Source organism: Macrosteles quadrilineatus, unplaced genomic scaffold (genome assembly GCF_028750875.1).
Source record: "Macrosteles quadrilineatus isolate MER2022 unplaced genomic scaffold, UCM_ALF_1.0 Scaffold_8__2_contigs__length_117827958, whole genome shotgun sequence".
Classification (NCBI taxonomy): domain Eukaryota; kingdom Metazoa; phylum Arthropoda; class Insecta; order Hemiptera; family Cicadellidae; genus Macrosteles; species Macrosteles quadrilineatus.
In genome coordinates, this window is record NW_026542601.1 from 15,078,761 (window position 1) to 15,105,790 (window position 27,030).

The following is a 27,030-nucleotide window of genomic DNA, read 5'->3' on the forward strand; positions in this document are numbered from 1 at the left end:
ATAATAAATACTAATTCATAATAAACAACAGTTAATAAATTTTAAAAATACAAATGCAATCTTTACATTAAACGAGGCTAAAGGATATTTAGAATAAAGCAATGAATTCAAAAGAAAATATCATTTTTATTGTGGGCCACGTTCGTCTTCACGTTCAGGATTTGCCATTTGTTGTTCTTGATCATGCCTCCTTTTTCTGTAAAAAAAACAATTAATTGACATCATGTATCCCAACAAGTTTATTATCATTACAATAATTGTACTAACTTGTTCGCTGCTGATCGCTAGATGCCAGGAGCTGAACTAAACGCTCGCCGCTGCGTAAAATTGCCGCCAAAACACTGAATTACAGTAAAAACAACAGCAGTTATACTGGATGGCAATTTTCTGCAATAAAACTGGCTTTGGACATAGTACTAAGTGATTCTGATAGATAGCAGCACTAAAGCCTGTCTCATGTTAAGTTGAGGCAGACTACCTGACCAGAGGGTATAGCAGGACAATGGCTAGGCCGAACCTTCGACGGACCCTCCCGACCCTTGGAGTAAATCTCATTAACCACGCTTCACTGAATACTTCACATAAAAGCGTAAATATATTGATTAATTGAAAATATAATTAATTCGTCATATCTCAATATAATGTATTCTAGGTTATAAAAAAACAAAGTTTTTCATATTCGTCCCATGCAAATCGGCCGACTGAAGTATTAAAACAATCTTTTCCCCTTATAACTAAGTACAAAATTTAATTTGAAATTACTAATAATTTATATTCTGTATTATACTTCGTTCATAATATTTAAGCGGTTTAAGGGGAAGAAATATATCACCTCCACTTGACCCTTAAACCTTTAAAAATAAGCATTCGAAACGCCGTTAATGAGTGGAAACCTCGATTGTAGGCTTTTGGCGCCGTTATAAAAACTTGAGTAGGGTACAACTTGATTACACACTGATTCTCCGGTTCCCGACCTGGATGGTGGCTAGTTATTTGATTTAATTTACAATTACATATTGCCCTTGCGATTAATCAAACCCGTTATTTAAGCCACACGGTTATTAATCTCACTTCTTTAATATAAAATGTAAAAATAACAAAAAAATATATAATTTTGAACAATCTACAGACAAAACTAATTTTATTTATATTGATTGATGCACTATTAATACAGACTTATAAATTAATTTTGTACTACAAGAGACAAATTAGCAGTTTGTTTTAATACTTAAAGTCGGTCAATTTGCATGGGACGAACATGAAAAATTTAGTTTTTTATAACCTAGAATACATTGTTTTCAGATATGACGAATTGATTATATTTTCAATTAATCAATCTATATAAGCTTTTAAGTGAAGTATTCAGTGAAGCGTGGTTAAAGGGATTTACTCCAAGGGTCGGGAGGGTCCGTCGAAGATTCGGCCTAGCCATTGTCCTGCTACACCCTCTGGTCAGGTAGTCTGCCTCAACTTAACATGAGACAGGCTTTAACCAGGTTGCAGTTTGTACAGTAGTGTTTGCTAGATAGCAGGAAAGAGGAGGGACAAAGCCCTGTTCTAAAGGACCCTGATGATGAGGTGATTTTGGGAAACTATAATTGTATTGTCAGAAAAGTACGTCCCCACGAGCTGCAAAGAAATAAAGGGTGCTCGCAACAAGCGGCTGGGGCTGATCCATGGAAACGTTAAACAACAATGAACAGTGTCGTTCCAAAACGTTCCTAGCTCCTGGCGCCGTAGCCCCGCTGACATTCTAGAACGTCCGTAGCAGCTAACGTGTTAATATGTAATTGTTACAAATGTTTTATTCACACTAAATAATTTTAAGAATTTTACCTAAAAGTTCTTGTTGATTTTATATAGAACATGATTATGGTACTTCAGAATTGGCAACATTAACAATTAATTACTATGTTAGCCTTTCTATGTGCAGTTCCATAACAATTCATGTCGCTAAAACACTGAGGAGGTTTCTTTCTATTAAAAAAAAAACCTTTTTTTAACAAAATTGATAGCTCACTCCTTGCTGGGAGAAGTATGGGTGTAACATCAATTTTTAACTAGTAACAGAATATTCATCAACAAAAAACCATCAAAAACTTTACTTCTAGTAAGGAAGAAAATTATTAACTGATATTAATCGAATGTCATTAATATATTAATTTAATATGACACATGAAACTTTGTAAGCCACAAGACCATAAAACACCAAGATAAAGCTATTATTTGATTAAATATCAAATACCCACGCCCCAGCAAACATGCAGACAAAGCAAATTCCTATTTAGCTGATTGAGTTTTTATTTACTATTAATATTAATAAACAAGACAAATTTGTTATTTTGTTTTAGCTCTTGATCTTCCCTTTTATCTCTCTCCCGCCCTTTTTACTGTCTATCTCAAGCTCATAGTGTGCAGTGAAATTCTTAGACATCGCAAATGACGTCGTATTGGGTAATCACAGTAATTAGGAGTAAGTAGCATTGTATACTGCACACTAGCAGGGAGATAATAAAAATAATAATAAATTGGTTTGAAGATCGATAAATATCACTATATATTTGTATAAAGTGAGTTTTAGATTGTTTAGGGTAAAAAAGATGTTTAAGGTTTTAAAGCAAAATCACGGCTTATTTTAGGTTATGTCAAAACTCATTAGCTGTAAGGTTTTACAGTTGGTTGACAACCCTGAATACATAATGCAGTCTCTCTGTCTTAATTCAGGCCATAGGTAAATACAACATTTTGTACAACTAGGCCTACCGAGATTTCTCCTTGCTGAGGCGGCGATTTTTTGATGGCTTGAGCCAATCTTGTACTGCTCTTTCGATATCTTTATTCTTCGAGTCTGCAAACTGTTTCTGCACAGCTCCTAATCAGAAACAAACAGACAAATTTTTAAAACACTATTATGATTAAAAGTTTATTTAAAGGCTAAAAAACCTGAATATACCTTGTAATATTAACAGATTATTTGTCTTAAATGTAACTGATAGGCCAAAGAACATAAAATAACAAAGGTAATCTTGTTGCTTGTAGAAACTGTACAGCTTTTAAGTTTTTCTCTGCCATGAGACCTGTATAAACCTGGTTTTTATGAAGAACTTAATATTGCCAACATGTAAAGAAAGTTGGCAAAGTTGCAATCATTGTCAATGTGAGCTGAGTTGACATAAGTTAAGTTTACTAAGCAAAGGTGAATTGTTCAACCTCTATGGTTATTTAATTATTATTTAACCATATGTTTTTAGCGAATTTCCCTATAGGGAAGTAGCTATTACCGTAGGTCTCATGGTAAGACTTATGCCCGGGACCGATTTACTTTTTCATTTTAATGTCCCCAGAGGCCAAAAACACCATTCGTTCAAATTTTTATATATGTATATATATATATATATATATATATATATATATATAGATTTATATATATATATATGTGTCCGTGAACACGATAACTTGAGTAATTTTAATCCGATTTTGATGAAATTTGGTTTGAAGGTGTAAGGCGGGATAAACTTGAATGAGTTCGCGATCCAGCATGATCGGACCATGGGAACAGGGTTTTATGGGGGGTTTTATGGGGTAAAAATTGGTTTTTCTCACTTCTTACCCTCAAAACACAAAATTTCCCATTTTTTCTCCAAACCTTCTTAAAGAGCTTAAAAAAAACAAACAATTCAGTATATCAAAGTGTTTTTGTACAGTTATTGGTTACGGAGAAAACTAAAAAAATGGTAAATTTAAAATTTCCATGTTATTCTTATGGAGAATATTGTAAAATGTTGTAGTTTGCTTGTTTATGGATATATTTTGATCAAACTTGGCAAATTTATTTATTTTATAGTAAGCTATCAATATTTTACTAAAAACACACTACTTTATTAGTTTCCTTGTAGCAGCAAACCTAGGTACTCGTTAAACCTAATGTTATTTAAATAGATCAATTGAAAATCAATTCGGCCAAATGGAAATTCGCTTAGACGGCAGGTTTGCTGCGGCGGGGGTATTATTTACTTTCTTTAATAATATTGTCTTGTATTTTTTATCTAAATAAGAAATAGAACATGGCACAGTCGAATGAAGAACCCGTATCCCTGAACATTAAGCCTCCTGAAGCCTTTTCCTTCAATCCTCACGACTGGAAGACATGGAAGACTCGCTTTGAGAGGTATTATTCCCTTAACAATTTAGCTCTACATTCTGGTAAGCATCAGATTGACATGCTTATGTACTGTATGGGGGAAAAGGGAGAGGATATACTTAACTCATTCAGGTTAAATGACAATGACAAATCTAATTACAAAGTTGTTCTAAAGAAGTTTGACGATCATTTCCTTCCAAAAAAGAACCTAATTTTTGAACGGGCTAGGTTTCTAAAACTTAAACAGGGTTCCATGCCGATTGAGAACTTTATCACAGACCTTCACAATCATGCAAAAAACTGTGATTGGGGTCAGATTGAAGAGGAGATGATTCTGATGGTTTTGATGATTGGTATGCAGGACGAATCACTAAGTGATCGTCTTCAATTTGAACCCGAATTACAACTTAACACAGCTATTAACACTATCCGTAGATCTGAAGAACTAACAAGACAGAAACAAACACTAAACTTGGCTGACGTAGCATTAATAAACAAAAACACTCAACATTTAAGTAAATCAAACATTTCTCCTGATAAATCAAAAAAGAATCGATACTTTAAGCCAATTAATGACAATAAAAGCCTGTCCAATGTCAAAAAGAGATGTTTTTGGTGTGGCTCGACAGTTTTACACAAAAGATTCAACTGTCCAGCTAAACAATACAAATGTGGGTTTTGTAAAAAAGTCGGTCATTTCCCAAATGTTTGCAAATCAAACAAAGTCAGTCAAATTGAATATGATGATTCTCCCCTTGAAAACCCCACCGAAAATGTTTGCTCTCAGTACATAGACCCTCAAATTGGCTCTGTTGACAAAACCGTACGTGATGATCCTTGGTCTGTAGTGTTAAATATGAACGACAGTGATGATGTTCTTTTCAAAATTGATACAGGAGCAGACGTAACGATTTTGCCTTCCGACATTAAATTGAACAAGAAAATCAAACTGAATCCCACATCCAAAACATTTAGCGGCGCAAATGGTCAAGCTTTGTCAATTTTGGGAACTGCTACAGTCAAAATATCCCATAATCACAAAACATGTTATGAGACTATATATGTTTCAAAGGGCACTTCCCAACCCCTTCTAGGTAAACCTGCAATAAAAAATTTGCAGTTACTTGCTCGAATCAATGAAATACAGCCATCCTGTAATGACTGGTATAACAGACACCCTAAATTGTTTGAAGGCTTAGGTTCTATTGATGTCAAATACAAAGTAGAACTGAAAAATAACGCCAATCCATTTGCAATCAACACACCTCGTCGGATTCCTCTTCCTCTTTGGGAATCTACTAAAGAAGAGCTTGAAAGAATGGTGTCAATGGGGGTGATTGCTGAGGTACACCATGCCACAGACTGGTGCTCTCCAATGGTTGTTGTACCAAAGAAGGACTCTAACAAAGTTCGCATCTGTGTGGATCTTACTAAATTAAACAGATGCGTCAGACGAAGATACTATCCTATTCAACCCATCGACATAACACTTGCCCAAATCTCAGAAGCAAAATGCTACTCTAAATTGGATGCTAATAATGGATTCTGGCAGATCACATTGGACGAAGAATCCCAAGATTTGACAACGTTTCTGACACTGTTTGGACGCTTTAAATTTCTGAAAGTACCCTTTGGAATAACATCTGCACCAGAAGTATTCCAGGAATGCGTGAATCGAACCCTTAAAGGTCAAATGAATGCACTTGCGCACATGGACGATATAATTGTTTGGGGGAAAACTCAACAAGAACATGACTATTTCTTAGAAGAAGTACTTACCAAACTTGAACGTGCAGGCTTCACCTTAAACAGAGACAAATGTTTGTTCTCTCAAACATCCTTAACCTACTTAGGTCACCATCTATCCGAATCAGGAATCAAAGTCGATGAGACGAAAGTCGAAGCTGTAAGAAAAATGGCACCTCCAACAGATATTTTGGGTGTACAAAAAGGTTACTTGGCATGGTTAACTTTATTGGCAAATACATACCTAACAAAAGTAGATTACTAAAACCCATTACCGACCTTCTAAGTAGAAAAAACTAATGGTGTTGGGGGTTTGAACAACAGAAAGCATTCAATGAACTTAAAGAATTATTGGCATCTCCACCTCAACTAGCATTCTATGACAAGGATAAACCAACTATGATTTCTGCTGACTCTTCAACACAAGGCTTGGGTGGAGTACTTTTACAACAACAAACAGATGGAAATTGGAAACCTATTTCTTATATTCACGTACTCTGAGCGAAACCGAACAATCCTATTCCTTTATCCATTAAAGATACAATGCCAGATACTCTGCCATTTACTACTGTTACTCAAACCAACTCGTCCCTATCAAATACTACTGAAAAAGCATCTACTACTCCATCTAGAACACCCCAAGATTACAATAAATCTTTTTCACGATCAACAATTCCCAATCAAGAAGCTGCAATTAAAAAATCATCAAGAGGCAGAATTATAAGACCAACCAACCGATTTCCTGAATAAACTTTGAGAAAAAAAAAAAACTCAAAGGGAAAGATGTTTAACCTCTATGGTTATTTAATTATTATTTAACCATATGTTTTTATTTACTTTCTTTAATAATATTGTCTTGTATTTTTGTCTTGATTAAAAACAGTTTAGTTTCTTTTGATCTTTTAATTTTTATCTAAATAAGAAATAGAACATGAATATATGTTTGCGACCGCTGACGTAAATGCAGGCCTTTTCCTGACAATAATCCCACCTATTTCCCGACTTGTCGACACTCTGTATAAACAATCAGCTAGTATGACATAACTTAACTTGCACCCTTGGGCTCTCACTAGTTACCTATTATGAAAACTTACTGAAAACTGCTGACTTCATTCGAAGAGAGCTAAATGCTCTCTTCCCTTTCTGTCCTGCCCAGCTAAATAGACAGGCAACTTCATCTGCCATCACTGTTCGCAGGGCCCTCCTACAGGCATCAGCTGTGGATGATCCTCCAGCACGTGCAAGGAGATGAATCTGAAATAAAATAAGAGGATGGGTATTACATTAACGTTTAAGGAGTTTAGTAGCCAACTAGGCAATCCTACCTTCTCTTAAGGAAGGGCTCTAAATGAAATAACTTGTATAAAACATCCTGTGTTTTAGAGAAGAAACATGATATTTTATAAGGAACTTTATAAGCATTTAACCTCTTGGAGTCCACGCTCGCATATATGCAAGCAGACGACTGTCGCGCCAGCGGTCCACGCCCGCACATATGCGAGCTGACGTCAACTTGTTATTTTCGTGCTCTTTTTTGCTGTCAGCTGTTACACTAATACGTTGTGTTTAGTATTGATCTGTTCAGGGGAATCCAGGGAATCATGGGATATTTTGTTTTGTTCTATTAGTCTTGCATCACTGCTAGTTCTGAATCGTTTTCGTTCCGCTCCCAGCTGTCACTAGTGTTACTCAATAATACGTACGCGAGTTGTTTGTTTTTGTTTGTGTTTTGGTAAACATTGTGTAATGGATTCGCGATCTAACAAACTTCGGGACAACGAAATATCAGAATATTTGTCTCGAGATGATTTTAGTGATTTATCGGACGGTGAAAGTGACAGTGAAGAGGGGTTTATTTATTCTCATCAACGATCTACGGCGACAAGTGTTCCTGGACCTGCAAAAGATGCATCGAGTTCAACTAACCTCTACGACGATTCCATTCCTGGCCCGAGTTGTTTTGACCCAAATGATGTAAATAGTGTAAATAATGTAAGTAACAATGATTATGATTTAGGCCTACCTGAGGACAACTACATGCTTAGTACCATAGAGAATATTTTTGAAGAAAATAGTGTTAGGCCTATTTCTGAGAATGAAAATGATGCAAACTTAGGGTTAGTTGTTGATGAAGAAGACCTTGTATATATGGATGTAGATGAAAATGAGAGTGAAACAACAATGCCAGGACTAGTTGCTGACCAAGAAAATTATGAGGCTGAAGATGATGCAATGATAGGCTTAGACTCACTTACTGCTGAGGAACATAGGCATAACACTACAGATAGGCCTGTGACTAATATTAGAGTTAGGCCTAGGCGTAATAATAAACGAACAGGTAGACCTGCTAGGCCTGTGCTTGCAGCTAAAAAAAAGAGAAATAAAGGGAATAAGAAGCCAGAAATAACATTCCCGTGGAAGTCAAACCAGACATTCTCTCCCACATTGTTTGAATTTGACAACACAACATCCGGAATCGATAATGACATACCTAAAGGATCGTCGTATTTAGAAATGTTTTTACAGCTTTTTACCATGGAACTGATAACTCATATTGTATCAGAAACGAATTCTTATTTTACAGATGTAATTACCAAACTCCCAAATTATGCTTCTGTTGACGAGCTAAGTACATGGAAACCGGTTGACGAGGATGAGATTCTCTGCTTCCTCGCCTTGTGTATTCTAATGTCTCAGGTCCGAAAAAATAAAATAAATGATTATTGGTCTACAGATTCACTACTGGAAACAAAGATCTTTGGGCAGGTTATGAGTAGGAATCGTTTCAAAAATATATTGAAAACCCTTCATTTCAACCAATTTTTTGTGCCCAATCCTAAATCAATTGGCAGGATTCACAAAATTCGACCAATTTTATGTACGTTGAACAAAATGTTTGCATCTAAATTCAAGCCCTTTGAAAAACTGGCGATATATGAGACGCTATTTCTCTATAAGGGTAAGTTAGCCTTTAGACAGTACATTCCTTCAAAGCGAGCACGATTTGGAATCAAAATGTTTGTGATCTCAGACTGTCTAACAGGCTATGTTTTGAACATCCTTCCCTATTTAGGATCAGAAACGGAACTTGAGTTTGCAGAATTAAAAGAAAAAGTAGGCATGACGGGGCAAGTGGTGCTAACACTAACAGAACCCTACTTCGATAAGGGGCATAAATTGTTTTTGGATAATTGGTACGTTTCACCGTCACTAGCTCAGGAACTGATGAAGCGCAACACAAACATGTGTGGAACAGTCAATCCCAATCGACAGGGTTTACCAAAAAAACTAGCCCCCTTAGATGTAGGTAAAACAGATGTACATTGTACAGAAAATATGATGTACCTACGTTGGCAAGACAAAAGAGAGGTTAGGATGCTAAGTACGATGCATACCAGCGACATGATTGGCATAGGGAAAAACAACTGGGAAACTGGGGAGGAAATCAAAAAGCCCTTGTCAGTGGTGGACTACAACAAAAACATGGGGGCTATCGATATTGGTGATATGCAACTGTCCTTCAACTGTTCTGCAAGAAAAAGTATCAAGTGGTACAAGAAACTTTTTTTCCACTTCTTGGACGTAACAATCAGAAATTCATATATTCTGCACAATGAAGTCCAAAAAAGAAACAAGAATTTGCAGCTATCAGATTATCGCAGGGAGCTCGTCAGGCAGATTTTAGAACATCACTGTGTGATGAGAACCAATATTCAAGGTGGGCGACCATCAAAAGGCGAGATTCCGCTCCGTCTCACCCAACGACATTTCCTCACACCAATCCCACCCAGTGCCGGATTTAGGGTACTTGCGGCCCTAGGCCAAATTACTTGAGCGACCCCTCCTTCTGTGGTGAAAATTCCTTGCGATCGCGGAAGTAATAGTGACTATCTCCTATACATCAAGGGGACATCATCATCGACACCCGTGATCCTGGATGAAATCGTGGACATCTCTCCTAAACCAAGTCAAAGCCATCATAGTTATCCGGGACCGCAGTAAAATCGTGAACATCTCCCGCGGGCCGCAATCATGGGGACATCATAATTGAAAATTGCGATCGCGGCAAAGTCGTTTTAAAAAACCTCTCCCGTCGACTGCGATCATGACGACTTCATCATCGTCACCCGCGGCCGTGCCGAAATCTTAAACATCCCGCTCGGGAAGCCACCACGGGAACGTCCTCATTGACACCCAAAGCCGCGGCGAAATCGTTAACAACTCCCGTGAACCGCGATCACAGGGACATCATCATCAACACTCACAGCCGCGGTGAAATCATGAACATCTGCCGCGGGCCGCAATCATGGGAACATCATCATCGACACTTGCGATCGCGGCAAAGTCGTGTTAAAAACATCTCCCGTGGACTGTGATCATGAGGACTTCATCATTGTCACCCGCGGCCGTGCCGAAATCGTAAACATCCTCCTCGGTAAGCCACCATGGCGACATCCACATTGACACCCCCAGCCGCGGCGAAATCGTTAACATGACGCCATTGTATTATTCTTGATGAAATTACAAAATAAAGAATGAAAAAAAAAACATCTCCCGTGGGCCGCAATCACGGGGATGCATCATCAACACACACAGCCGCGGTGAAATCATGAACATCTGCCGCGGACCGCAATCACGGGGACATTATCATCGACACTTGTGACCGCGGCGAAATCGTGAACATCTCCCGCACACGGGCCGCAATCACGGGGACATCATCATTGAAAACTCGATACAGCATCTAATTCGTGAACGTCTCCCGCGGGCCGCAATCACGGGACGTCATCACAGGCACCCGTGGCCGCGGCAAAATCGTGAACATCTCTTTCGGTCCGCGGAGACATCATTATGGTCACCTGTGATCGCGGCAAACTGGTGGTTTAAAATAAATTATTTGTTGTTAATTTTATCTATAAAATGTTTTTCCCAATCCTCTGCGGCCCCCTTTTGCTTGCGGCCCTAGGCCGCGGCCTAATCGGCCTAGTGGTAAATCCGGCACTGATCCCACCAACTGATAAAAAGTTGAAACCTCGTCGCTACTGCCATGTTTGTTCAAACACTAAGCTTAGGCCCCAGAAAAGGAAGGACACACCGTACATGTGTACTGAATGCGGCGTTCCTCTTTGTGTGTACCCTTGCATGAAGGACTACCACACACTCCAACAATTTTAGAAAGTAAGTTGAATGTCTCTTTCTTGGGTTTTATTTATTTTACATATGATTTTGTAGTAGGCTTGGTACAAATTAGGCTTCAGCCTAACATAATTTTATATCAAAGCTGCTGTTCCCACCTTGACATTGCAAACATATAGCCTACTATATATATATATATATATATATATATTATATATATATATATATTATATATATATATATATATATATATATATTATATATATATGTGTGTTTATGTGCTTTACACGATTTATAAGTTAAATTATAACATTAGATTACAAAATGTAACTTTCTACCAGCTTTTATAAATTTTCAAAATTATTTTTCTAAATTACAATAAATGGCGTGCAAAGTCACATTTTTGCGATTTACGCTTTTTCGTTTTTTTGAACATAGCTCGTGTAAAATATAGTATTCTTTAGTTGTTGTATATATTTCTATGTAAGGAATTAAATTGTCTAACAGATGTATATAATAGATTTTTAATATCAAATAATTTGTACTTTTACAGAACCATTACTTTTGAAATTTATGTTCGATTTTTTTGTTTTTCAAAAAACAAAAAAAACTCTAAAACTTTTAATTTTTTATGTTATTTTCTGATTTCTCTCTTCATTGCAAACAAAATAAATATATATATTGATATGTTTACACTATTTACTGATTTTATACAAATTTTTAAAAAAGTATCTACATTTTCATCGAAAAAAACCCGGACTGCAGTAAATCACTGACATAGCTAAAACCGGACTCCAAGAGGTTAATAACCCTATGATAATACACAAAAACCCTATAATAGTACATACAAAATCGAAATAGTATATTACGTTACTAGTCCTGAAAAAAAGTGTTTACCGGACGAGTGTGGTCGTTCCCGTGCGAGACGAAGTCGAGTACGGGATTACCATATGAGTCCGGTACACACATTTTGGACAAGTTACGTACGATAGTTTACGCCATACTACTAAATCCGTACAAATCCTTATATATTACCACCAACTAAAGGACTAAAAATCACTAGTCATAACCTCTAAGAGAGGTTATGTTTTTGTTTATAACCACTCACTGCCACCTAAATACAGTATAATCAGCTGATTAGTGTCCGGCAAAACTCATTGCAGCACAGTAGTACGCAATGAAACCCCATTTGAATAAGCTGGCGGCAAACAGCTGTTTTCTGGACTAAATCCTTGCGTGGGAAGTTCGTCAAAATAATGTAGTGTGGCGTAAAGGTAGTTTTTACTTTTTTGTAAGGGAGTTGTACTATGGATATACAGAAAAAAACAAAATCAAAATACCCTCGTTGCAGCTTAATTTAATATTTTAACTATAACATATTAAATTAATGATGTTTTTTTTCCTTTGTGGACATCAAAATGAAATAAAGGAAGCGGTCCCGGGTAATTGTGTCGGGGGGAATTCCCTAAGAACACTTTTTACAAGAAAGTTTAGCTTGAATGTTTTTTTTCTTTGTAACCTAATCGAGGATATGAACGTCAGCTTTAAAATACTAAAGCATGCTAATTGCTACATTTAACTTAAGTTAAAGTCTGTCTAGCACCTTGCGAGAGCATTGTTAGGTATTGGATATCAACAGAAGAGAACATCATAATTAACATAAGGTTTAGTATATAGAAGTACACGTAAAAATGCATAAAACCCTCTACTCCAAAATGCGCGTTACAACGCTCACATGTGTACGGTCACATTAGAACCTTCGTAACTCGAGACGTAACGCGCGTTGCAACGCTCTCATGTGTACAGAGTCTAAGTTTTAAAGCAATCGCTGTACCAAACTGATTTTAAAACCCAATAGAATATTCTGTGGCTGCTAATGTAAACCTAAGATTGGAGTAGGCCTACTTCAACAAGCCAAAAAGTTAAATGTAGCTAACAGAAATGAATCTGTTTCTTACCAGTTCTTCTTAATTTTTTTTTCCTCTAGTTTCTCCTCTAGTGTATCAAGACTCTCCAGGTCTTTTAATGGAAGACTATCCTCCAAGTTGGATTGAACAATCCTCAGGTCCATCTCTTGTGTTTGTGACATTTTTTCCAGTTTGTCATTCATTGATGACAACTCACCAAGGATTTGCTTTAAATAATTTGTCATCAAATTTTGGTTTGTAATACATGTTTCTTCAAAATCTGGAACATGGACAAAATAATTTTATAAAAGACTGCACAAATGTAGCTTACCAACAGTGATAAAGAATCAAATTCCTGCAAAATTTTGACCATAAAAATGTTGGGAAATAAATTAATAGCCTACATTTTAATACACAGGAATTGAGAAGATGTGAAACGGATCACTATTTTCTAATAAAATTCGCCTGTTTCGACGACCCTTTCTCACAGCTGTCAATGAGCGCTGCAATATCTACTTACATTAAGCTGACATGAAGTCTTAACTTCCGGACCCCCCTCATCCTTATCCTGAGAACCTTAGAAATCATTAGGAAAAATAAAAAAACAAAATATTTCTTATTTTTGATGGAGTTTTCTCATTATTAATATTGTACATTGAACTTACGTTCAATTAGTGAGAATGGCGTAATGGTAAGAGATGGCAAAAAAAGTTTACTACAAAAGTTGAAGGAAATGTAATTCCACACAAACGAAATTATGTCAGATTTAACTATTGTATGTTATGTCAAAAATAGCTTATTATGATAACATAAAAAAACCTACAGGCCTACTTATTGTTTTTTTAGCACTACAAGATGATAACAATTGAAATTGTGCATTTTTATGTTTCTAGGATCCGTTCAACGGATCGTGTTTTTGGCCTCTGGGGGTATCAAAACATGACTACAAGGGGTATTTACAAATTGTTAATGGTGCTAATTACAATGTTGCATAATTTACTTACTGCTTGTCTTGGCACAAGAATCCGCTCTTGATGTTGATTGCAAAGGTGTGGTTGGTTTTACCAAATTTTGGCTGGAGGTCAAGGAGCATTTTGCTCTTGCTTTTTGGAGATTATCTGTAAAAAAAACACAAGAATTGGTTTTAAAAAATGTCTTCATGCCATTCTACTTATAGAAATACTCATAAAGTCATTAGTATAGAATAATACAACGTATAACATTACCTAAGTAATAACATTACCTGAAGTAATGGTGAACAATTGTTCTGTGCTCACTTGAGTGAATCCACTACTCTCACTTGCTGGAACTCCTTCCTCTATTTGTTGTTCCTCAAGCCTTTCAACAGCTTCGTCTTGAACAAAAAATACAATTTGCTTATACTTCTGGATTTTTTCTGTGCGGTAAGAGTTTGCTCAGTCAATATTTCACCACCTCAACCAACTCAAGGCAACTGCAAATACTGTAAATAGGCCTATTGAGGAGCAAAATGAATGTCCCACAAAGGTAAATGAAGATGAAAGAAACACTAGCCTGGACGTGAATGCTGTAGCGATTGTTCTTCAGTCATTATTATTATTAAAGTAGGCTGTGGTGAATATCTATTTAAATAAAACAAACATCTTCAATTAACTCAAAGCTGCCATCTTTATTAAAAACAAAGTGAAGAAGGAAGAGACTCACAGACGAGGCTCCCCCACTACTGATAGTTACAGTTGTGCCAATACAACAAAATATAAAATACAATTAGATTAGAAATGAGTACTTATAACATTTCCCTCTTTGACAAAAGAAACATTTATCTTCTTACTTCAAAATAACTCTCATTACAAAACAACATTAACATAGTTAGTGGTTATGAAACAAATCAAATTAAATTTAAGTTTACTATAACTCTGCTGATAGTGTAACTAATAATGATTTTTTAACACTTTTGTTTATGTACCTTTGCTATGGCCTATTTCTTATAAATGCATGTTTTCTATCTCACTTCCTAGAAACACACAGAATGCCAAGTGCTCAACAGCATTAGGCTACTTTTTAATTCACTTGTTTACTGAATATTACAATTTACAACCAAAACAATTTCAAAATTAACATTCTTAATTTTCTCAGCCTATCTTAAAATTAGTTTTATATGTAGGCTATTACATTATTGAATTGCTACGTTTACATCATTTTATTTTTTATTACTTCTTCCATCTTAATGTGAAAATTTCATCTTAGTGTGGAATAATTCTAACAACTCTTAGCATTACAACTTTTTAACTCATTATTATTACTTAAAAATAATTTCATGTTTGTCTAACAACTAACCAACACAATTTTACTGAGGTTCTTATACAATTTTAAATTGATATTAGGGCCTATTCGAATTTTCTCACAACTGTTTAGTACACATGTCAGCTATTAGTTATTGTCTCTTCATCTTAACTGGCTCCGCATGATGTAAAATGAAATTGTACACAAAAGAATAGTAACTGCTATGCATGAAATAAAACACAAAGTAAACAACATCTCATCTCCAAGTAGATCTAAGATTTTCCCTACAGATCAAGGGATAAAAACAGTTAGGCTACTTAACATCAGTGAAAAAGTTTAAAATTTGAGTAGGCTACATTTACAAAACAAAACATTTGATTAACTTACATTTCGTAATCGTTAAACCTAATGGGTTTCCTAAGAGGTCTACCGTACCTGGAAGTAGGTTCATCAGTTGTATTTTCAACATCTCCATTCATTGATGGCATTTGTTCAATAGGCCTAATTGGACTATTTACGATTGACTCTTCGTGTTGCTGTGACACACTTTTACTGGACATTGGAGTGGAATGCCTATTCCTAATTGGTGATTCAACACAGACAATTGATTGGTCATGATATGATTGTCACTATACCAATTACTTTGACCATCTGAAGGTCTTAACCTGAGATGAAATGTATTACGCGTAACAACTCTTCCACTTCGAAATAGTTTTACAACATATGACCTTACGTTAGCTGTATAGCCTACTACAAGACCAGGTTCCCAAATCCTTGAGTGAACATTGTAAACATATACTTTGTCTTGTGGTTTAAAGTACCGTCCAGGACGAGTACTTCTGTCGTAATATTTAGGAGACAATTCCTGATGTTTAGAAAGAAGCCTACTTACTAGACTAGTATCATGTACTTGCGGTTTTAACAAGTTAGCAGACACTGGGACTCTACTTCGTAGCCTACGACTCATTAGTAATTGAGCCGGAGATAAGTTACCTACTACAGGTGTGTTACGGAACTCAAGCAAGGCTAAATTGATATCCTTGTTATCATCACAACATTTCTTGAGAATTTTCTTAAAAGTTTGGATCATTCTCTCGACTTGGCCATTCGATCTAGGGTATAAGGGGCTTGTATTGACAATCTCAAAATTCCATTCAGCTGCAAAAGTTTTGAATTGATAAGACCCAAACGGATTATTATCAGCAATTACTTTAGAGGGAATACTTACCATGAATTGCAAACAATTTTTTCAGTTCCCGTATCACATCTGTACTAGTTTTAGATGTTAGCGGTAAACAATCTAACCATTTACTGAAATGAAATGAAATGAATTTATTTTCCTTTAAGCATTGTACAAATGCAATGGGCATCGTCAACAAAAAATACAATTGTCAATATATACAATCATTGCAAAAACTTAACCTAAGAAAAACCAAGCAAACACAGCACGCAAAAAAGGCTTATATACTCACATTTGCTCGAATGTCAGGTAGCTCAAGAATCTGACTCTTTGAAAAGAAAAAGTACAGAAACAAATACAGTTTGCATCTTAACAAAGCACACCATGCAGACAAAACCATGCAGCTAACTACAAACCCAAATAAATAAAAAGCAAACTGCAAACATCACTCAAGTCTTAAAAAAGCTACTTACAATATTACTTGGGATTTTATAAAACTCCTGGACTGAGAACAATGGGTGTGCCAGCAACAGGTTTCTCACACTTGTTTGGAAGGTTTTTTGAGACTGGTTCCGTGCCTCTGTTGGCAGGTGATTGAACAACTTTAATCTAGTGACCTCCTGATTTGACTGAACTACTTTTAATCTTACATATGGGACATCAAATTTGTTCTTATTTCTAGTGTTATGACAGTGTACATCTTTTCTACTGACTAAAGTACCTTGGCATTTTTTAGCTGAAAGCAAAAGCAGAAATACATATAAGCTATAGACAGTCATGATGGCTTCATTAATAAACAGTGGTTTACTGTGTGCAAGGTAGTCAGCACCAGCCAGTAGGCGGATAGCCTTCTTCTGCCACAAGAGAACCCTACTAACATCAGCAGCTCCACCCCACAATCGCAGTCCATACAGTATGGTTCCTTGAAAAAAAGCACTGTAAGCCTGCTTAAGGTATGGCTTTGTAACTAAATAGCTTAAATTCCTAAGCAAACACATGATTCTAGATAATTTACTACACACACCAGAAATGTGAGAACTCCAAGTGAGTTTGCTATCAAGTGTTATTCCTAATAGTTTCACAGGTTCACTGTTTGTAGCAACATGCTTCAGTGTAAAAACTATGGTTTGTGTTTTATCTCGGTTTAATAAAAAGTAGTTGGCCCGGAACCAGTCTTCGGCCGAATCTAGAGACCGCTTCATGGCGTCATTGAGTTTCTCAAAATTTTGACTCTTGCATATGAGGGTGGTGTCATCTGCATAGCACACAACACCACCATCGATATTGTAACTGACATCATTCATCATAACCAGGAAAAGCAGGGGCCCCAGGACCGAGCCCTGCGGAACGCCATGGGAGATGACTCTCTCCTGCGAACTCAGTCCATTCACAACCACAGACTGCCTCCTCTCCCACAGATAAGACCGCAAAAACTCCAAGGAGCCACCCACAACACCATAGTGTTCAAGTTTAGACAAAAGGACCGAATGGTCGACTGTATCAAAGGCCTTGCTGAGGTCACATAAGGTGGCCCCAACAAAGCCCCCAGACTCAAAACCACCCAGAGCCTCACTTACCACGCTATCGACTGCATCTATGGTGCCAAGGCCACTCCTGAAACCAAACTGTGAGGAGGAAAACAGACCGTTGCTAACAAAAAACTCATGTAACTGTTCCTTTACAATAGCTTCAAAAATCTTTGAAAAAATAGGAAGTACCGATATGGGCCTGAAGTTCTCAGGAGAGTCTCTACTTCCTTTCTTATGTATAGGTACTACCTTTGCTACCTTTAGACAAGATGGAAAAACACTTTCAATCAAGCAGTTATTTATACAGAAGGTTAATGGAAATAATATATGATTAATAATTAACTTAACAAAAGAGCTGGATAAAGAGTAAATATCCTTACTCGAGGTGTTCTTCATATTTCCAACAACTTTCGCCACATGGTCCGGGTCCACCAGTCTCCATGTGCGCAGACAGCCAGCCGCAGTTGGTGCAGGGTGAAGAAGTTCTTGAGGAGATGCTTCAGAGGCTCCAATACCATCTCTAGCCACCTGGACCGAGTCAATGAAATGGGAGTTGAACACATCAGGATCCACCAGAGTGCCTGTAGATTTCGGGGTAGCTGATTGTGACCTAATAACACCCCATGCTGCCGCACATTTATTGCTCGCACTCTCAATTTTGTGCATGTTGTATTCAAGTTTAGCTTGATTCAAGTCTTGTTTATAGCATTTCTTAAGATTATTGTAGTAACTCCTGGATTCCTCTGTTTTGGTACTTCTGTAGACATCATAGGCATAGAGTACCCATTTCTTCTTCTCCATAAGAGATTGATTTACCCATGACGGTAAAACAACTTTCTTGGACAGGTTTTGTTTAGTCTTAACAACTCTCTCCGGGAAAATTTCATTAAAAATGTTTAAAAATGTACAGAAAAAAGCATCAAAGTTGGATTCAGCGTTTGTCCACACAAGGACCCTACTCCAGTCAACCCAACAAAGTCTTTCCCCAAATAAGGTAACTTTACTAGGAGTAATAGGTCGTATTAGTTTGTCAGCACGTTGGTTTATTTGATTACCAATACTCATGTCCGTGATTTACACACTTAATGCTTTATGGTCACTTAGAGTATATGGCAGAACCCGGGTATTACACATATCTAAAGGAATATCAGTCGCAGCGTTGTCTAGACCTGCATCATAGCGTGTAGGTTGATAGTTCGTGCAATACAGGTCTAATGATTTCAGTAGATTAATAAAATCTTCAACTTTAGGGTTTCCACTATCCAAAATGTTATAATTGAAATCCCCACCCACCACTAGTCTACAATTAGTCCTATATTTATTCAGGGACAGGATCAGGCTTTCAAGTGCATTGAGGAATAGGTTATGATCCCCACCCGGAGGTCTGTAAACACCGATCAGTAAGATATTTATGTCACTACAAAGAATACACACAAACTCATGATGAAGTTCCAAACAAAACTGTTCTACATTAATAACCACTAACTTGTCCTTAAGTTCACTTCTGGAGAATATAGCCACACCCCCATGTATATGCATACTTCTGCAAAAAGAAGATACCAGGCTAAAACCAGTCAATCTCTTCAGTTCAATAGCTTCTTGAGTCATCCAATGCTCATAAAGGCACAAAAAATCAAAATTTATATCTAATAGAGCCATTTCTAGTTCAGGAATTTTAGAATTTAAACTTTGTACATTATAAAACAAAAAGTTCAAACTACCCCTAATATTGTCACCAGACCTAGGCTGTGAAACTGAGCTTGCTGCAAGGCAACCTAAGTCTGTTGCTTGTCCCTTGGACGTTTGAACAAAAAACGTTTAATTATGGAGTCTTTAGGCCAAATAGAGCTTTCCATAAACTCGTCTTTCCTCTCAAATTCCACACCTATTTTGAAGCTAGAATTCCAGCCTTTTGATTCAAGCTTCTCAACAACAATATTAATACTACCTGAAAAGGATTCCTTAATAAGATTTTCCACGGCAAGAGCTGTTGTGTCAGCTTTTAATCTGCCCAGATAGAACCAGGCTTTCTTTTCACCGGCTACAATACTGGTATTTTCGTTAGTACCGACAATAAAACGTTTCGGCACAAGTTCACTGTCAATAACCTCAACGTTCACTCGAGATGCAGATGAATCGCCATAGTTGTCGTCTGCAGTGAAGCGGCTTCTTCGGTTTGAGTATCCACGGCCTTTGTAAGCTGTAGAACCACTGTAATGTCTGCTTTGATTTACGTCACGATACTTGTTGTTCATAAACTCTCTAGACCATGTAGCTCTTTGGTCTCGCGTTGCCGATACTTGCTTGGGTAACGCAGGAAAATTTTTCGAGCTCCAAATATTTGGAGATTGGGAATAATTTCGCCCGTTGCGTTGATCTTTATATAAAGTGTTAGTTTTATCTTCTTGAACCTTTCCGCTAACTCCTTGGTTGGAGGTTACGGTTACATTGGTGTTGTCGTCTGCTCCCGATTCAGGATCTCGAACATTAGTATCGAACATTCGGTTGTCATTTTCAAGGACAGCAGAGTGACAGTTTTTGTCAATTTCAGATTGAGTTTTTAACGTCTTTGTATATCTGCTGGACTGTACAGGTATAGTAGCAGTAGAACCAGCAGACAACTTGCCGCTAACAAATTCTTTGAAAGATTGAAAGTCATCAGTTAACCTCAAATTAACCTGATTAGACTCTTCTAACTTGTTAACTATTTCCAAATTGTCCGTTATCACACCTTTCACTAACCTTAGCAAGTTTGCAACAGTTTCCTCAATATTTAAGAAACTTTCAGCATCAGTTATCTTAACAAGCACTCTGCTAACCTTGTCGTCACAGTTCGGGCAAAACCACTTCACTTTTTCTTCTAGTGATTGAATTTTCAAATATTCATCGTCAGAAATATGCACACAGTCAATATGCCACCAAATCTTACAAAAACCTTCACAACCAATTCCTTTTTCATTCTTTTTAACTTTCTTATTACAGGACGGACACTGAAGATCACATCGACCAGTCGCCATTACACGTCACGCGATCTCTACTGAAGTAGTCTACCACTATAAGATAGATTTTACCCCCATACTCAGCAATATCCATACCAATTTTATTGTATGGTAAATCAGGGATTTCATGTGATCTTAAGGGTTCTTTAGCATTTGCATTCATGTACCTTTGACAAATATTACATCTTAGAACTAGCCTATCAATATCACCGGCCATTCCTGGCCAATACAGCAACTGCCGGGCTCTAGATTTTGTTTTCTCACAACCCAAATGGTTTTCATGTAATAACTCTAGCATGGCCTTTCTTAGGCTATGTGGAACTACGGTACTAATTTATCATTCAAAAATACTAGATTATTATATACATACAAGTCATAGCGTTTATCAAAATATACTCTAACATGTTCAGGTACATCTTTCTTAACACTAGGCCACGTACCTTGAATGTACTTACAGACAAGTTTTAGGCTAGGATCTTGCTGTGTAGCATTAACAAACTCAGATTTCCTACTCTCAGAAATGGCTAAATCATGTGGTATTACAACTTCCACTAAATCAATTACAGGATCACTATCCTGGTCTGAAACATCATCACTTTTAAAAGAACGAGACAACCAGTCCGCTACAACCATACTTTTACCAGGACGCCACTTGATAGTCATGTCATATTTTACAAGCTTAAGTTTCAAACGTTGCAGCGTTGCAGCCTTGGCGACATTATTTTATGTAGTGGCTTTTTCATTACTGACTCCAATGGTTTAGAATCATTATAAACAACAAACTTATTACCATATAAAAGATGATGATATTTTGTTACTGCTGCTACAACACTCAACAACTCTTTTTCAACCTGTGAATATTGCTGTTCTGAGTAAGATAAACTCCGAGAAGAAAATGATACTGGCCTACCTGACTGCAGTATACAAATACAACAGCCTATGCCATCTTTACTCGCGTCTGCATGTACCTCAATAGGTTTGTTTCGGTCAAAAGTAGCTAATACTGGTGGCTGTCGTAACAATGTTTTTTAGTTTTTGCACACATTCAGAGTGAATAGGCAACCATTCCCATTTAGTATTCTTTTTTAACAACTCTCTCAACGGGCACGTAATAGATGACATGTTGGGTATGAACTCACGGAAATAATTAAAAAGCCCCAATAGTCCAGGACCTGACTAGGGTTCTGTGTGCATGTCGTGTATAGAGAATTTTGCTTTTGCATTTCAATATAGGTGTCTTAGGAAGTGTTTTCCACTCGGGTGTCAAGTTCGTACCTGGTACGTTTTCGAGCTATGACGTCATCAAGATGGCGGCTCGGCAATTTTTAAATGCGTATATTTCGCAAACCGTTTAACGGATCGGGATGATTCTTTTTTGTTTGAAAGAGACTTTTACAAACTATCTTTTTTGTATTTACACATTTGTTGTAAACTTAATATTCACCGCACAATATTGAAAAACGTCGTTTTTATTGTTATTATATTTATTGTTTTGCTTATAACTTCTTAACCGCTGATAAAATCAAATACCACCCGTTGCAAAAGTTGTAGATAATTCTATACCCTTTCCAACGATACCAAACAATATGTGATTAGACCTAAAAATATAGCAAAGAGATTGAATAAACTGTAAAAAAACACTGAAAGTGGTATACGGTCCGGGAAAGATTAGTCCTGGACATGACTAGGGTTCTGTGTGCATGTCGTGTATAGAGAATTTTGCTTTTGCATTTCAATATAGGTGTCTTAGGAAGTGTTTTCCACTCGGGTGTCAAGTCCGCACCTGTTTCGTTTTCCAGCTATGACGTCATCAAAATGGCGGCTAGGGAAATTTTTAAATGCATATATTTTGCATACCGTGTAACGGATCGGGGTGATTCTTTTTTTGTTTGAAAGATAATTTTACAGGAAATGTTTTTTGTATTTACACTTTTGTTGTCAACTTAATATTTATCTCACAATATTAAAAAACGTGGTTTTTAATATCATTGTTTTTGAAATTTTCTTCATAACTTGTTAAACGCTTATAGAATGAAATAACTACCCGTTACAAAAGTTGTAGATAATTTTATGCCCTTTCCAACGATACCAAACAATTAATGTTTTAAACTAAAATTAAAGCCAAGAGATTAAATAAACCGTTAACAAACACTTAACATGGTAGATAGTCCGGAAAATATTGCGGCTGGAACAATCCTTTAAATTCGTATATTTCGCATACTGGTTAACGAACCGGGATGATTCTTTTTTTGTTTGTAAGATATTTTTTAAGCCTATCTTTTTTGTATTTACACCTTTGTTGTTAACCTACTATTTGTCAAAAAGTTATAAGCAAAAGTAAAATAAAAATAACAATTAAATGTACATTTATTAATATTGTGGGATAAATAGTAGATTAACAACAAAAGTGTAAATACAAAAAAGATAGGCTTAAAAAATATCTTACAAACAAAAAAAGAATCATCCCAGTTCGTAAAACGGTATGTGAAATATACGCATTTGGAAAATTATTCCAGCCGCAATATTTTCCGGACTATCTACCATGTTGAGTGTTTGTTAACGGTTTATTTAATCTCTTGGCTTTAATTTTAGTTTGAAATATTAATTGTTTGGTATCATTGGAAAGGGCATAAAGTTATCTACAACTTATGTAACGGGTAGTTATTTCATTCTATAAGCGTTTAACAAGCTATAAAGAAAAATTCAAAAACAATGATATTAAAAACCACGTTTTTTAATATTGTGAGATAAATATTAAGTTGACAACAAAAGTGTAAATACAAAAAACATTTCCTGTAAAATTATCTTTCAAACAAAAAAAGAATCACCCCGATCCGTTACACGGTATGCGAAATATATGCATTTAAAAATTTCCCTAGCCGCCATTTTGATGACGTCATAGCTGGAAAACGAAACAGGTGCGGACTTGACACCCGAGTGGAAAACACTTCCTAAGACACCTATATTGAAATGCAAAAGCAAAATTCTCTATACACGACATGCACACAGAACCCTAGTCATGTCCAGGACTAATCTTTCCCGGACCGTACACCACTTTCAGTGTTTTTTTTACAGTTTATTCAATCTCTTTGCTATATTTTTAGGTCTAATCACATATTGTTTGGTATCGTTGGAAAGGGTATAGAATTATCTACAACTTTTGCAACGGGTGGTATTTGATTTTATCAGCGGTTTCTTAATTATAACTTCTTAGTTATAAGCAAAACAATAAATATAATAACAATAAAAACGACGTTTTTCAATATTGTGCGGTGAATATTAAGTTTACAACAAATGTGTAAATACAAAAAAGATAGTTTGTAAAAGTCTCTTTCAAACAAAAAAAGAATCATCCCGATCCGTTAAACGGTTTGCGAAATATACACATTTAAAAATTGCCGAGCCGCCATCTTGATGACGTCATAGCTCGAAAACGTACCAGGTACGAACTTGAGACCTGACCTACGATTGGTGGTGCGAAATGTCCGAGCTGAACCGGGTGAAGGGGATGTAGTCGTGTTTGCTGCCGGTAGACCTTGTTGCCAGGGGCCAACGCATCTGTTAGGCTGGTGCGGTCAGGACAAAGTCTCCTTTACATAACTAATATGCATTTGTTTATTGATACTATCATTATTATAGTATTTAAATGGGATAAGAGTAAGACTAATACAAAAGTAACCCGTGCTATATATTTGTATAGCATTTTTGCTACTAAGATAAATAAATCTGGTTTCTGCTTATTTTCTTAGAATAAAAAAATCCTTTTGTATTTTTTGAAGTTAATTACCCTTTTCGAAACCCTCCTATAGTAGGTGAATAATTTACTTTAAACTTTGCAATGTTAAATAAATATTTTAAAATCAGAACGATAATTAAACTTTTGGCCGGAAGATATCATAATAAGTTTTATTTTAAAAAAGGCAACTTAAATTTTTGGGGAATGCTATTATTGTATTAATTGTAATAATAGATGAGTGAACGAATCTTCTTACTACACTTATATTAACAATTGAGTTATTTGATTTTACAAGGAAATCATTGTAAAAATAAAGCTTGTTATACATAGCCGGCACTTATTGTATATGTATGGCTGAGTACCATACGAAACAACGCCTGCAAAAACTAGTATACCTTTTGCAAACTCCGCTGTATTGTGGGATGACAGGAACGCCTTTTCCATTCATTTAATCAATGGATTGTTAATCTTTGTTGCTTTTAATAATATTTTATTTATGCGCTGCTATGTTGTAGTTTTGTAAAATTTCTCAAAATGACATCATATTTTCAATTATTGTATTGTACTTATTAGAAACTAATTTTAAATATCTCTATTTGCGTCGTCAAGGCTCACTTACATTACCGGTATTTATGCTCTCAGTTTTAACTTCTAATGACTTCTGATGACTTCTTCTAATGAGTTCTGATGACTTCTAATGAATGCTAAACGATCTGCTTCAATTCGAGGTAACATGCTGCAACAAAGTGTTTCCAGAATCGAGAACTTAAGAAAACCTTATATGCCTTACTGATAACCTGTGTTAAGTAATTTAAGTCGAGTCATTTTATTTCTTTGATTTGAGACATACACCAACCTACTCAAACGAATTTTCTCCGTAGAGAATCCTGAAAAATGGGGTGATATCAACCATTTCATGTGCTACATGTTTTAACACAGAATACAGTACCTAATAAAAAAAAAAACACACTTATTTTAATAAGTAAATAAATTGAAAGAATAACAAACAAATAAGTACAGCTAAGGTATTTTTAACATTGGGTATATGGAAAGTTCGCTTTAGAAATGAATTATGACCTTAAAGGGCAATTTACGAAATAATGGATAGTTTGGATAGTAATGGAAGTTTGACAGTTTAACAGTTTGCTACAAACACTTGGTTGAAAATGAAACATTTTACTACAAGTGTACATGTTGCTCGAAATCGAGCAATTGCGAAGAAGTAAAGTACGGTAGTTGTTTAAAAACAAATAACTTATTTAAAACCTAATAAAAGTCATAATTTCCGATGAGTTTAAAAGACTCAACTCATAGATCACGTACCTAACAGTACCATATAATCAACATTTCTTGTAAATATTTTATCATTTTTCAAAAGCTGATCTAGTTTTTTAGTGTATTCTACAAATATTTCCCACTTATAGCCGCATTAGGTTGTCCATGTTGATCTTCGTCAATGATAATGTAGTCTGCATGGTACTACCCATTGTTGCCAGTACGTTTACAAATTTCTGTAATTTTTTTACAACGATAACATTTTGTTTACATTACTTAAGAACTCCCTGATTTTCTGCATAACCTCTCTATCACAATTGTATTTGCTTCAATTGGCAATAATTTGGCTAGTTACTGTTATAACGTATGTTATATAATTGAGTGCTCAATGTTATATACTCGTTGAGTGTATACTCAATGGATAAATTTACCTGAAAAAATGCAGGATTGAAAGGTCTAATGTTGTTTAGATGGTTTTTTGTTTCCCTTAAATGTGAATAATGCAAATCCTTCAATGAAAGTTTTATTAAAGTTTTTTGGATGTAGTCATATTATTTTAAATCTCTTGACTTTTAATAAAACATATATTTAATGTCCTTGCCGTAACAGTTTAATTCAGCCTTAGAGTGTTTTCCTTTGCCAATAATCATAAAGTTAAGTCCGTGTTTCCTACAAAATAGTAACACTTCGACTAACATCCTTGTTCATTTTTTGTGGGAATATTCATACTGTAGGTGTTCTTCATTATATAGGAGGTAAAATATATCAAATTGCCAAGGCTTTTTTGATTATTTAAATTGTAAATTAAAGTAGTACATTTATTTCATTTCTATTCAGCCAAAATCAGTAAATGAACCCAATGCGTTTCGTTGAATTGAAAGATAAATAACAGCAATTAAATTATACAGCTGATCAAAATGTAAACAATTATGTTCTTCATAAGGAAAACATGGGAACCTTTAAAGCCACTGGGGCAGAGCTTAAGGGACTTTTTCATAAATGTAAGGCCAGTTTGCAGATCTACTCGACACGCTCTTTCCAATGAGACGTCAATGGATAAAATCGGTTAAGAAATGGCGGAGGAGTTCAACCGACAAAGTTTCATGTAGCGTATTAATTATA

At 35.9% G+C, this 27,030-nt stretch overlaps 2 protein-coding genes across 2 annotated transcripts; both read right to left on the reverse strand.

The window, feature by feature from the left end:
* Nucleotides 1-131: 131 nt before the first annotated feature.
* Nucleotides 132-15,673, reverse strand: LOC129001831 (uncharacterized). Its single transcript, XM_054429280.1, has 7 exons — nucleotides 15,625-15,673; nucleotides 14,171-14,281; nucleotides 13,932-14,045; nucleotides 12,979-13,207; nucleotides 6,982-7,141; nucleotides 2,764-2,872; nucleotides 132-196 (listed from the first exon to the last, which is right to left on the reverse strand). Coding segments are annotated over exons 1-5 (495 nt in total). The 5' UTR covers nucleotides 15,665-15,673; the 3' UTR covers nucleotides 132-196; nucleotides 2,764-2,872; nucleotides 6,982-7,140.
* Nucleotides 15,674-16,520: 847 nt separating this feature from the next.
* Nucleotides 16,521-18,983, reverse strand: LOC129001830 (uncharacterized). Its single transcript, XM_054429279.1, has 2 exons — nucleotides 18,279-18,983; nucleotides 16,521-16,949 (listed from the first exon to the last, which is right to left on the reverse strand). Exons 1-2 carry the CDS (start codon nucleotides 18,961-18,963, stop codon nucleotides 16,819-16,821), a joined length of 816 nt encoding a protein of 271 aa, XP_054285254.1. The 5' UTR covers nucleotides 18,964-18,983; the 3' UTR covers nucleotides 16,521-16,818.
* Between the last annotated feature and the right edge of the window lie 8,047 nt (nucleotides 18,984-27,030).